This window comes from Biomphalaria glabrata, chromosome 1 (assembly GCF_947242115.1).
Source record: "Biomphalaria glabrata chromosome 1, xgBioGlab47.1, whole genome shotgun sequence".
In the NCBI taxonomy this organism is placed as follows: Eukaryota; Metazoa; Mollusca; class Gastropoda; family Planorbidae; genus Biomphalaria; species Biomphalaria glabrata.
The window spans coordinates 27,144,138-27,158,646 of NC_074711.1; the positions used below are offsets into that span (position 1 = coordinate 27,144,138).

Sequence of the window (14,509 nt, forward strand, 5' to 3'; positions counted from 1 at the left end):
CCCTTTATAAGTGTTTACATAAGCAATCAAGGGAGGCCACTTGTCAGCAATGATTGCTACTCAAAAAATAAAATGACATAGAAGAGTTTTTTTGTTCTTTTTGTTTTTATGTGATATATTTTTAAAACAATTTACGTTGAAGTGGGTTGTTGAAGGCAATCTCTGCACAGTACAAGAGAAATGATTGATTAAATTTTGTTAAAGTTTAGTTATTGTGATAAACAACAAGGTTTTTGAGTTTCAGCCAAGAAACATTAATCATTTGAAACATTAACCAGCGTACATGTGCAATAGCCCACAACGCATGTGAAAAAAAAATCATCCTATCTGTTAGATAGATTCAAATATCAACTGACTATTGGGAAGTCCTTTAATATTGTTACCAAGTCCGGAGCGACATGTTGTGTGGTTCTTTGAAGCTGAAATCCAGACGCAAAACGTTTCTTTCAGCTGCCTGAACATTTCAAATTACGACATTAGAAAAGTCTGAATGGAATGTCAACCATCTCAAAAGAAATGGAAGTACATCTTGACAATTTAATTCGATAGATGTAGCTGATAGACAAGAGGATGTGTGTATATGTGGAAATAGTTTTATCCAGTTATGCTTTGATAAAACTCTGAAATGTTGGTCCAGCCAGCTCAAATACTGCAAAAATGTATTGGATTTATTTAGACAAAATGTGGTTTGAATTGGACGCTTGAAATTCATTCTTCCAATCTTCTGATAGGAAAAGTTATGTTTTTGTGCACGCCTGCTTAGCTCTACTTTTAGCATTTAAGAAAGTTGACCTCCCCCAACCCATCGTAGTCAATGCATGTCTCTTGAATTTGAATGGCCTCTGAGAGATTTGCACTTTAAATCTCCTCAGGATGGTGATGGGTCAAATGGAGCTGTCTTACAACTGTGCGATGGGTTCAAGTATGGAAATATGATAATAAGGTTTCACAAAAAAAAAATGGAATCAGATGCAGTGGGTTATTTAGGTGTAGATAAAATGTCATGTCGCCTTGCCATAATTGTGTTCACAGTTCTTACATAGAGAAGGTATCTCCTGCATATAGATGTAAATGCATTTTTACTTTATTGCTCTTGAAACATTTTTTTCAAACAGCTTTGACCGTCTGAGATTTTATCTTTGTGTTGCTTTTATAATATTTGTTCTCCTTAAAGGTACATCTGTTAAGAATTTTGTATAAAAAACTGTATTCCTTTATTTTGATTCCATTATGGGGGTTGTTATTTTAGGGTTATTCAGTTCTAGACTAAAAATGGGGGGGGGGGATTTTGTTTGATATCATTATGAATGTACTGGCTTTTATAAAACTATTGAGAGAGAGAGAGAGAGAGAGAGAGAGAGAGAGAGAGGGAGAGAGAGAGAGAGAGAGAGAGAGAGAGAGAGAGAGGTGGTGCGGGCCGCACAGGGCACCAAGTGGAGAGGGGCACCAAGATTCCCCCAGTGTGTATTAATTTCCTATTTCCGTGAGCTTTTCAGTAAAAACGACTAATTGTATGGACACGAACAAACTTAAACTACTGTATTTTAAACATGAACTAACGATTTATAAACTAGTCATGTCGCTATTTTGTTTCATCTCCTTGACTATTTCTTCCATACAATGTAAGCTATAGAACAGTTTGACTCTAATTTACTAGATTTATTTCGGACACACGGTACATGTTGTCGCCCCTTTTATAGCGCTCATAGGCTGTAAGTACCGCCCTCTCCCTCTTTAAATGTAAAGGGGCCTCGTTTGTTAAGATTTCAGCAGCGTTTGTTGGGCTTGTCCGAAAGGTGCCACAAATGAACCTTAGTGCCTGTGATTGTACTCGGTCGAGTGATTCGAGGGCAGTTTTACTAGCATATACTTGAGCTGTACTCAATGTGTGATCTGACTGCCCCTAAGTACAATGTGCGTAGCATGTAAGCTTTGGCACCCCACTTTGTGCTGGCCAGCTTTCTTAGTAACACTAACTTCTCCGAGGCTTTTCTTTCAACTTCCTGGACGTGCTGGAGCATTGACAACTTTCTATCCAGGGTCACCCCTAGATATTTTGGCGTGTTTTCACTTTGGAGTCGCAGCCCACTAAGTTGAAGCTCGAATGGAGCCTTAAGAATGTCGATCCATAGGCTGAACAGGGACCAGGTCGTTTTGGCAATGTTTATCTGAATCTGTCATTTGTCGCAATACGAGGAGATGGTTTGGAGGTCTGCTTGTAATGCCGCCTGTATTTGGTCGGCTTTCTTGCCGGTTGACCAGAGGACAATGTCATCCGCATAAAGCAGTTTCTTTCACCGCAGTGAGGTGCGTTTCTTAAATTTCTTAAGTCTAAAGAAGCATCGAGACAATTTCAAGTTACATCATTGCCAGAGTCCACCGACTATAGGCTAGCTGTTAATGGGTATGAATTAACTGAACAATTAAAAGCAACAAAGCAAGATGAGACGGTTATCATTGAATTCAGAAAAAAAGGATGAGGTCGACATCGTGAAAAGAAGAAAATACTTCAATACCGCAGGTTCTAGAGACTAAAGGACAGCACACAAGCATGTCCTCAAAAATTCATACTGAAGAAGCTGAACCATCAGACAGTGTAAACAATACAGAAAGCAGGATAATAAACTCTAGACTGAACGACATTGGAGATTGGCCTGATGTCATCACAGATAATATTCGCATACACCTTTTCACTCAAGGATCTGAAACAGTTCAGCGTATGGACAGTCAATTCAGAGAGGCGTATAGACATCAAGAATCAGCAAAAGGAAAGGCTAGAAAGCTTTCAAAGGCTTGGTTTTTCCGGCAAATGTCAAACGGCGAGAAAGTTCTTAGAAAGTGGGTGTGTTATTCGCCAAAAAAAAAAAATTATTATTTTGCTTCCCCTGCATGCTCTTCTCAACAAGATCAAGTACCAAATCTTCATTTAAATCCAAAGATGGATTCAATGAGTGGTGGAGGTTATCCCCGAAAATAGAAAAACATGAGACCAGCAGAGCTTACATTCAGTCATCGCTTGATTGGAGGGAACTTGAAGTTTGCCTGAGAGTAGGGAACAATATTGACAACAAGGCCCAAGATTTGATTATACAAGAGACGAAAACCTGGAGAGTTAGTAAAATTACTATCAAAGTACGATCCACTCTTGAGGGAGCATGTGCTTCGAACTAAGCTTTGTTCCATATCGAATATATACATGTCTCTACAAATACAAAATGAATTTATTACAATATTGGGGGATCACGCTAAAAAAACAAATCATACAGCAAGTAAAACAAGCCAAATATTTCTCTATTATTTTTTACAGTACACCTGACATCTCAAAGCTGGATCAAATTTCCCAAATTTTACGGTATGTTGTCATGGAGAATGACAGGGTGCAGTTTCGTGAGTCTTTTGTTGACTTCATCGACACAAAGGCTATGATAATGCTGCGGTCATGAAAGGTCATTAAGGTCATGAAAGAATTAACAATATTTGATTAATGAATAGGCCTACATATTATTTTGAAAAAAAAAGTAAGGTTTTGCAATGTTATTAATTAGTTAGTTGTTTTGTGTTGTTGTTTTTTTTTTTGAGGGGGGGGGCATCAAGATGAGGTACCGCACCAGGCATCATATACTCTAGCTACGCCACTGTCTCGTGGCATTGGGGATAGAGATGAAAGCTGATTTCGAAGGAAGCTTCTGAAGATCAGTTTCTATTGGAGCGAATGTTGTTGAATTTCATTCATTATTTGGCAAGCCTCACAAAAATAATGCTAACATCATATTCTTAGTCTGGTCTCAGTCTGGTCTTAGTCGGGTGCAGAGTATTTAAATGTTAAATCAACGCAATTATTTGTTTCTTTAATTGCTTTCATCTACATGTGTTCTTTCTTCTTCTCTCTCTCTCTCTCTCTCTTTCATCTCTCTCTCTCTCTCTCTCTCTCTCTATTTCTATCACACACACAAACATACACAGACTTCTTATTCTCACTCTCTTTCACGCACACACACTTTCTCTCCCCGTCTCTTATTCTCTCTCTCTCTCTCTCTCTCTCTCTCTCCCTGCCTCCCTCACTCTCTTTATCTGTGCCTATTCTCGGACTTGTCACTTGATGCAGACTCATGAGGATAGTTGATGGCTATGTTCCTATTTCCCAGATTATAAATAATGAATGCCCTCTTTGACATCATCAAACTAATCCGTCCGAGGTGAATGTTCATATGGAAATGTCATTATTCAAATTATAAACTGACATTTTAATACATCCGGACGTGACATTATTGTAATGACATATTGACGTCATGCAACCTACAGAAACATCTAGCTCACATGTAATTATAGGTTTAAAGAAAAGAAATTCAAGAACAAATTCCACTGGATAACAAGAAACACATGCAACTGTTCAGAGTGGAGCGCTTCAAGAGAAGACCAGAATATAATGAAATAAAGTCAATGGGAATCTTCGGTGACCCAAAATTAGATCTTATGCCACCTTATGGCTTTCTTGCAGAGATTTCCTGTTTTAATTTTGACTAATCAAAAGGATTGTTACTCACTTCTCACCTTTCCTGCTTCTACAAACACACTCACCACTTCAATTAGGATATTTGAAATCAAATGTAAAAATAAATTGATCTCTTGTTATGCTAAATAATCAAAACATCTTTGTTAACTTTTGGATCTTGGTTTAAAAAAAAAAGACAGAAAATCTGTATTAATATAAAAAAGAAATTGTTCTGCATTTATGATATACTTGGGAAATGGCTTCCGCTTCTATAATTGATATAGTGGGGGGAAAAACATGTGAATGCAGGAATCCTAAAAAACGACTTTTCCAAATTAACACACTGTAAAGAAATGTGGAAATTTTTTTTTAGACTTCAGACATTTTTTTTATTTACCAGAATTTAAAATCATATTTTGCTGAGGTTTCTTCGACCTTCATTTTATTTTTTATCTCGTGGGTGGACTTTTTATCCTCGCTGATAACTGCCCATGGAGGCATTGGTTAGTTTTCATATTGGAATTAAAATGATTTCTTCTACTGTGTCTACAACTTCAATATTCTTAATATACGTCAGTGTACATGACATCTAGCCTGCAACATCTTCTCTTTTACCATTAACCCTTTCACGGCTGAGACAAGATAATAAGATATTTTATTTTCAAAAACGTGCAATGCTGTTAGCTGAGAAGCCATATTCATCTTTCCATCATTTACTGGTAGAGATTATTATTTCACTTTTTAAACACAGTTTAACACAGAGAGAGAGATTCAGAACCAGAGAGTGAAAGGCAGAAAGAGAGAGAGAGAGAGAGAGAGAGGAAAGAAATAGAGATAAGTAAACGATGATAAGAGATTGAAAGATTCGAGAAAAAGAAAAAGAAGAAGATTTAAAAAAAAAAAAGAAGCAGATATATAAAATACAATAGAAAAGTTTATTTTATTTCTATTTATTGTATTTTTGTTCCTCAGGATGAAAAGAATCAAGTGTTGACTACGAACGTTTGGTTGGACCAGGTGAGACTTATGATATACTTATGAAAAATGTCAGTTGTTAAGAGTAACAAAAAAACTAAAACAAATTAATTCCACTTATCTTATCCATGGCAAACCAGTAACACAGACTAAAAACGCAAAATACCTAGGTGTTATAATAAATGAAAAACTGTCATGGAATCCACATATTGATGAAACTACAAAAAAATCAAACAAAGCATTAGGATTTATTAAAAGAAATTTCTATAAATCAAATAAGAACATAAAACTAAAATGTTATTTAACCTTGGTTAGGCCAATAATAGAATATGCATCCTCTGTTTGGGACCCCTCAACTCAAGAAAACATTAAGAAACTAGAACAGACACAAAATAGAGCAGTGCGATTCATAACAAACGAATATTCACATTTGACTAGAGTAACACCTTTAGTAAAATCACTAAATTTAGAAAGCCTTCAGGACAGAAGGCTCAAAAGTAAAGTAGCAATAATACATAAAACACTGAACCATAATCTTCAAATACAAAAACAAAATTTAATAAAATACTCTGAAAGACACAAAAATAAAGGCACATTCCTCGTCCCATATGCTAGGACAAATTTGTACAAATACTCCTTCTTCCCTAGTGCAATTAGAGCATGGAATGGGTTGCCTGAGCTAGCCAGGAAAACCAGTGACTTGGCAGAATTTAAGTCATTGGTTAATATGCATGACTAAATGCATGACGCGTAGGACGTAATCATCTTCTTTTTTGAAGTAACGTCTGTATTATATAAGATAAGATAAGAAGATAAGAGACTTACATCTAATTGCTGACTATATAGTTGTGGTATAATACTGATAATTACAATTTCACATCAACTTTTTTCTTTTTATCGAGAAACATTTTCTGCATTCTTGACTTAGGGCGACCAAAGACCTTTCACCTCAGACAGTTTACTTTACATCTGCACATCTGTCTAGAACTAATGACACATAAGACCTTTCACCTCAGGCTATTCACTTTACACCTACACATCTGCCTAGTACTAATGACACATGTGACCAAATCGATCAGTAAAGATCGCGCGTAGGTGGCAGATATAAATCAAGCAGGCAGGAACATTAGCAGCAGTGACATCTAAACAACTTAGACCAGGTCATGAAAGTCGCAAAGTTAGGTCAGTGGTTCTTTAAGCATCAGCGACGTGAAGAAAGTCTCAACAACATCATTGGGGATACTTTTTTCCCCCATGAACTGATGTTGCAATTATCTTTTGATTTATCGAGACCTTGATCAGTACGACCAGGAAGTCACTGCTACAAGGTCACATGAATATTGAGGCTAGAGGGGATAACATGAGATAAACGCTTAGAAAAAAAATAAAGAAAAACAGAAAAAAATATTCTACTTTTTAAACTCTTGAGTTCCACTTCGACCTATAAAGACATTACACTTTGCAGAATGAAAATATTTATATACATTAGTTTCTTGAGTAAGCCTTTTGTTTAATAACGTATTGGTGTGATAATAAAAGTTTAGTCACATGTCCATAGCTTACGTTACCTACTTTCAAAGTAATGATAAATATTGAGTCGTACAAATGCTTGAGCTTGATATTGAGGCATTACTTACAAATTGTTTGAGCTTGATATTGAGACATTACTTACAATATGTTTGAGCTTGATATTGAGACATTACTTACAAATTGTTTGAGCTTGATATTGAGACATTACTTACAAATGTTTGAGCTTGATATTGAGACATTACTTACAAATGTTTGAGCTTGATATTGAGACATTACTTACAAATGTTTGAGCTTGATATTGAGACATTACTTACAAAATGTTTGAGCTTGATATTGAGACATTACTTACAAATGCTTGAGCTTGATATTGAGACATTACTTACAAATTGTTTGAGAAATTCAATGCAGACGAAGGGGAAAACAAATATACCGGGCTTAACCGGTGGGTAAAAGCTAGTATTTTATATATTTAAAAAAAAATTAGCCGAAAGTCGATAATTTTTTTAATAAATATTTTTAAATCTACAGAAAACAAGCAACTAAATTGAAGTCTTAGGTAACCCTGTCATATTGCGCTTTATCTGTACAGCCTTTCTCTTCACGCGAACAATTCATTGTTTTAATAAGTTTTAAAAGAAAGACATTTTTAGACTGGAAATGTATCTCTGTGTTTAGGAAATCATTTTAAATGCCAACTCTAAAGTCGATCCTTAAGGCAAGATTAGTTATCCTAATGTAATGTTATCTATCAAATTCCCTTGTCAAATATTGATTCCTGTTTTATTTGTTGACCTAGAAATGTTTCTATATATTAACAATAAAAACAAGATTTATTCCCATTTTCTAACAAGAGAAGACACGGCATTCAATCATACTCAATTCTTGTTCCACGTCTGTAAGAAAGATAAAAGTAATAAATGAGCTATTCAAGGGATGGAACAAATTTCTGAAAAACTTCAGGAAACATTGAAATAAACAATAACAAAATTACAGCCGTGTTTAAATATGGCTGAAGGATAAAAAAAATTTTCAATAAGCTGCAACAAATTAAAACAATTTTCAATCAACTGCAACAGAATCAATCAATGCTCAATCAACTGCAAAAGGATCAATCAATGTTTAGTCACCTACAACAGAATCACTCAATGTTCAGTCACCTACAAAAGAATCAATCAATGTTCAATCAACGGCAACAGAATCAATCAATGTTCCATTGACTGCAGCAGGAATAATCAATGTTTCAGCAGCTGCAACAGAATCAATCAATGTTTCATCAGCTGCAATAGACTCAATCAATTTTCAATCAACTGCAATAAAATCAATCTATTTTCAATCAACTACAACAGAATCAATCAATGAATCATTAACTAGAATAGGATCAATCAGTGCTCAATCAACTGCAACAGAATCAATCAACCGCAACAGAATCAATCAATGTTCAATAAACCGCAACAGAATCAATCAATGTTTCATCAACTGCAATAGAATCAATCAATTTTCAATCAACTGCAATAAAATCAATCTATGTTCAATTAACTACAACAGAATCAATCAATGAACCATTAAACTAGAATAGGATCAATCAGTGCTCAATCAACTGTAACAGAATCAATCAATGTTCAATTAACTGTAACAGAATCAATCAATGTTCAATTAACTGTAACAGAATTAATTAATGCACAATCATTAGCAACAGAATCCATCAACTTCAACAGAATCAATCAATCTTCAATAGTTGAACCAAAGTTCTTTGATGCAATATAAGGGTTATGGTTATTCCAAAAGAATAATTCTCAAGGAATGAACATAAATAAAAAAAATTGTATTTCAAAATCTAAAACTTACAAAAAAATATTTGTTTCGTTTAATGTGAAGCCAAAGAAAGTAATTCTTTTAAAAAAGATTTTAGGATTGGTGACAACCAGGGGCTGACTTTCAAAATTACAGATTTTACATTGAAAATACTTATTCTGACGCATTTTCCAAAATAATATAATAGCCTATATCCATATACAATGCTTTTAGTAGGCTTCAAATCTGTATACAAGCAGTTTAAGGCCTATGTTTCTTATAGAAATATATAAAGTTTACGTTAGTGTGAATTTAATATTCGGATGAATCTAGATATGTAGATCAACAACGCTCTAGGACTTATAGATCACTAGACGGACATTACCAGCGGCTTGAGTACTTTAGTTTGTGTATTACTAATCTAGTGGATTGGATTTAGATGTATGTTAAACTTAGCTAATGTTCCTTTCAAGGTTTTCTCTTTCGCCACGAAAATAAAAGTAGTTTTGCGAAAATGGGTTTACCCGAAACCGATACATTTATATCTATTACAAACGAAAGGAGCGCGAGATGAATAGGATATAAAGTACAACTAAAACGGGTTTACCCAATTTGTTAAAGGAATGGAATTATAAAGTACGTCATGACGTCTAAATTCGCCGATATAAGAAACGAATTTATGTAAAAATGCTTTTGAAACACAAATTTGAAGGTTAATTTTATTAAATATTGAAATCAATAGACTATATTTTGTATTTTCATGTGTCACGGTTCCAGTTAGCACCCAAGGAACATTTATGCCGAGTTTCATCAAGATTGGTCAAACGGTTTTGATTTCAATTCGTATACATACGCCTTACTTTCTATTTTATAGTATAGATGTGTCCATTCACGAATTGTGATCGGTTAGGTTGAGTTGTCGCATGATCTTGAGATGACCCAGCTATGAAGCCTTCACAAATAATGAATTATTATCCTGAATAACGTGACCGAAAAAATTGAAGGGAGCCTTTACGTAACAAGATCGAAAAATGGCCGCAAAGAAGGAGTAAATAATGTAAGATTGAAAACATCGCTGGAATCTTTTACCAATTAAAAAAAAACACTCAAATTGTATTTCCTCGCAAGCGAAATAGTTGAACTTCATGATGACAGAGTGTATGAATGAACAGGCACATCGCCATTAACTGCTGGAGGTCAAGCTACTTTAGCTGAGGAGGAAACGTTAATGCCAAGATGACGAAGATGTAAGACTTCAAGCCAAAGGAAATAATCTTGGCATTATTAGTTTTCCTGAATGTTTTGAACTTTCCATAAGGATGTTTAAATTACGTTGAAACAAGTGGACTGTTCTCAGAGCATTTGTGTAGCCAACACCATGATGCAGACACTGAAACTACATTATGAGGAAAGCAGCAGATTACTTTGTAAAGTTGGCAGATCAAAGAATGGACGATGAAGTGTTGGATTTGTAAATTGAAGTCCACCCGAGAACATGGCGAGGAGAAATACGGAATCCAACGAGACCGGGGTTTGGGGGTGGGGGGGGGTGATGTTCTAATTGTTGCTAAAAATATGTTTTTTTCCTTCCTGCCCGAATTTTACAGATGTAGAATTTCGGGATGCAAAATGTATGGAAAGAAGTGAATCTTGCCATGATGTTGTCTTGTACTGAGCTTGTGAAAGATGTTTCTGCATGTTAAAATGTGTAAAGAATTGGCAAAGACAGCATCATGACAAGGACTGGTAGCGAACAAGGCCTCGTCCGGGCTACCTTGGTTGAACCTTTTGTTGGTCCGCCACGCCGTCCACAAAGGGGTCACGCTGGGCAGTTGGACTGGTGACCAAACCAAGGCTTTGTGATGGTTACAGTAATGTGAGGTAAACTCCACGTGGTTAGCGCTGCCCTCGGCCGCCTATAGTGAGCGGGCCGGATTCGAGAAGCGGTGCGCTGCGTATATGGTACGATCCCCTCGTATCGTTGACAGGATTCTGGATGAAGAGCTTCCGCTCTACGCCTGTTCGTTGGATAAAATCCTTTCCTTCGGGATAAAGGCGCCTTCGGTGCCGATTCCCTAGTAGTTCAATTCTTTGTTGAAAAATATTATTTTAATGTATTAAAGCTATTGTTCTTTACCTAGTATCGCAAAGATAATCTTCTAATTTAATTATAAAATATACAATCCAACAGATAATTTTGTAACAGAACTCACTGAAATAGTTTTGTTAGACGTCTACATGTCTATATGCCAAACATAAATATGACAGATAACTCTCCTATGGCTGGAGTAAATATAGATCTAGACCTAATTCAGTCCTCTCTGGTGCTGGGCTGCATACAATTCTCACATAAGTTCTATATTGTCCTGTTGACTTGTCCAGTGTGTGAACTGCGGCACGTGCGGTCAATGCACTACGTCACACTTCACAAACTTGAAGCTATGTTGGAAATAGTTGCAATCATTCTGTCTATATGTCTGTCTTAACCAGTCTCTTTCTCTTTCACTCTCTTTCTCTCACTCTTTCTCTCTCTTTCTCTTTCCCTTTCTCTCTTTTATCTCATTGTCTCTCTGTCTTTTTCTTACTATCTCTATCTCTTTCCCTTTTACTTTCACTTTCCTCTCTGTCTCTCTCTCTCTCTCTCTCTCTCTCATGTAATATTGAAAGTAAATTATTTTTGCTAAAACACCAGAGCATATATATATATATATATATATATATATATATATATATATATATATATATATATATATATATATATATATATTGACATTTGATATTTATAACATTGTTTAAGTTTAATATTCTAGTAGAATGCAAAAAAAAAAAAGATAGAATTGCACACTACAATTTACTTTCTTCTTTAACTTGTAATTGAGAATTATGATGCAGTCAATAGAATAGCTCTGAAAGCACTTTATTTTTTATAAGTAGATATATTTCTACTTTTCAATTGATTAATAATAACAATAATAATAATAAAAATAATAATGGCAATGTCTTCGAATTCCGAAGATTGAGGAGTGTTGTGTTTCACATGGCCATGCAAATCCAATTGCGACCTACATATTTTTCCACATTTCATTGTTCTGCATTGTGCAGACGTCCCATCATGCAGCGACAGCATTTTTTTTTTTGGTGATTTGACATTGTATATTGGACATATTTGAAAATGTTTTTTTTTTAAATTTATATCTTATGTCATGTAATTTTTTTTTCAGTCGCCGTAGAGAAAGCCGCTTTTTTTTCATGTTCTTGTATTTTTGTTCCTATCTGACTATCAGGCTCAGATATTTAATTAACTGAAAATGATAGAAGATCAGATTTCTCCATATTTGGTAGCGAGTTTTTAAAAAAAGCGCAAAACTTTTTCTAAAAACTTATCCTTTTTATTATTATTATTGAATAATCTATGTTTTACATACACCAACTTTTTTTTTCTTTGAAACAAGCTTTAAAATCGAAATGAGATTTACTGTTCACATATCAACATTTTTCTTCATTAAATTGAAAAGTAATTCGTTGCTATGTCATAATAAGAAGAAACTTCACTTGAGAGGTTCAAAGTCAGGTTAAAGGTTGGTGGACTGGGCGTAGGGTTAACAACCCCCCCCCCCCTTTTGCAAATTAAAAAGCTACAGAAAGTTAACAAAAGATAACTGAAAACTTTGTCCTGGGACAAGAAGACTCTTATTCCCGAAGAATCATGAAGCAAAGTGGTGAAAGCCGAAAGGAAGCCACTAAGCCGAATATCCTTCTAGGATACCAATACATATAGGAACAAGGAATTTGAGGACCATGCATGAAAGAGGAAAATCAATGCAGGTGGCAACAAAAATGAGAAAGTTATGGGCCTTAGGGAAACAAGATGGATCCAAGCAGGATAGCGTCGACGGAGAACTCTTATTGTACTCTGGGCACGAGGAGACTGACGCCCCCCACACACAAGGAGTAGAGCTTATCTTATCAACCCAAGCACAATAGTCTCTAATGGGATGGATGGGAAACCCATGGACAAGTAAAGAATAAAGCTGAATCTCATTCAATGCTACGCCCCAGCAAATGATGCTGAAGAGGAGGTTAAAGATCAGCTCTACAGTAGGTTGCAAAGAATCTGTGATGCATATACAGACTTTACTGTCTTAACTCCTTCAGTGCGATTTATTTTGATCGAAACAAATTAAACAAACAAATCTGCCGGGTAGTTAGAGTTACTAAAACTTTTTCTTTGTTATTTTATTATATAATTTAACATATTTGATTTTATTTGAAAAAAATAGGTCTCCATGAGCAGCGCTAGCGAAGTTATTACCCGAGAGTTACCCCGCATTTAAAGAGTTAATAGAAGACCTAAATGTAACAAGAACAAAAATGTAAAAATACTTTTAAAAAATAACAGAGCTTATGCAAATTGTAATTTTAGTTTTGATTTTGGATCAGTCATGTAATTAAATTTGTAATAGAACTAGAGTTCTAGACCAACAACAATAAATCTGTACTATTGGCTAAGTTTAAACTCAAATATAGAACTACCAGACCAAGCACACACAAGAGAATGAAATACAATGTCCGACTATTAAAGGATGCCAAGGTAAAAGAGGAATTCAAGCTGGATCTAAGGAATAGATTTGAAGTACTTTAGGACATTAATATTAAGGCAATGTACAAAATAGATGGGAGAAAGTCAAAGAGAACTCCTCTAGAAGACGAAGAGAAAATGAGGCTGGATTGGGCACACTTTGACAAACTCCTGTAGAAGAAGAGAAATGAGGCTGGATTGGGCACACTTTGACAAACTCCTGTAGAAGAAGAGAACATGAGGCTGGATTGGGCACACTTTGACAAACTCCTGTAGAAGAAGAGAAAATGAGGCTGGATTGTGCACACTTTGACAAACTCCTGTAGAAGAAGAGAAAATGAGGCTGGATTGGGCACACTTTGACAAACTCCTGTAGAAGAAGAGAAAATGAGGCTGGATTGGACACACTTTGACAAACTCCTGTAGAAGAAGAGAACATGAGGCTGGATTGGGCACACTTTGACAAACTCCTGTAGAAGAAGAGAACATGAGGCTGGATTGGGCACACTTTGACAAACTCCTGTAGAAGAAGAGAAAATGAGGCTGGATTGGGCACACTTTGACAAACTCCTGTAGAAGAAGAGAAAATGAGGCTGGATTGGGCATACTTTGACAAACTCCTGTAGAAGAAGAGAACATGAGGCTGAATTGGGCACACTTTGACAAACTCCTGTAGAAGAAGAGAAAATGAGGCTGAATTGGGCACACTTTGACAAACTCCTGTAGAAGAAGAGAAAATGAGGCTAGATTGGGCACACTTTGACAAACCCCTGTAGAAGAAGAGAACATCAGGCTGGATTGGGCACACTTTGACAAACTCCTCTAGAAGAAGAGAACATGAGGCTGGATTGGGCACACTTTGACAAACTCCTGTAGAAGAAGAGAACATGAGGCTGGATTGGGCACACTTTGACAAACTCCTGTAGAAGAAGAGAACATGAGGCTGGATTGGGCACACTTTGCAAAACTCCTCTAGAAGAAGAGAAAATGAGGCTGGATTGGGCACACTTTGACAAACTCCTGTAGAAGAAGAGAAAATGAGGCTGGATTGGGCACACTTTGACAAACTCCTGTAGAAGAAGAGAAAATGAGGCTGGATTGGGCACACTTTGACAAACTCCTGTAGAAGAAGAGAAAATGAG

General features: G+C 35.8%; 1 protein-coding gene across 1 annotated transcript in view; it reads left to right on the plus strand.

The window, feature by feature from the left end:
* Nucleotides 1-14,509, plus strand: part of LOC106059570 (neuronal acetylcholine receptor subunit alpha-10-like) — a 78,495-nt gene that overhangs the window by 37,423 nt on the left and 26,563 nt on the right. Inside the window, exon 3 of the mRNA XM_056030251.1 lies at nt 5,465-5,509. Within this exon, the coding sequence (XP_055886226.1) occupies nt 5,465-5,509 (45 nt within the window). The remainder of the gene's footprint in view (nt 1-5,464; nt 5,510-14,509) is intronic.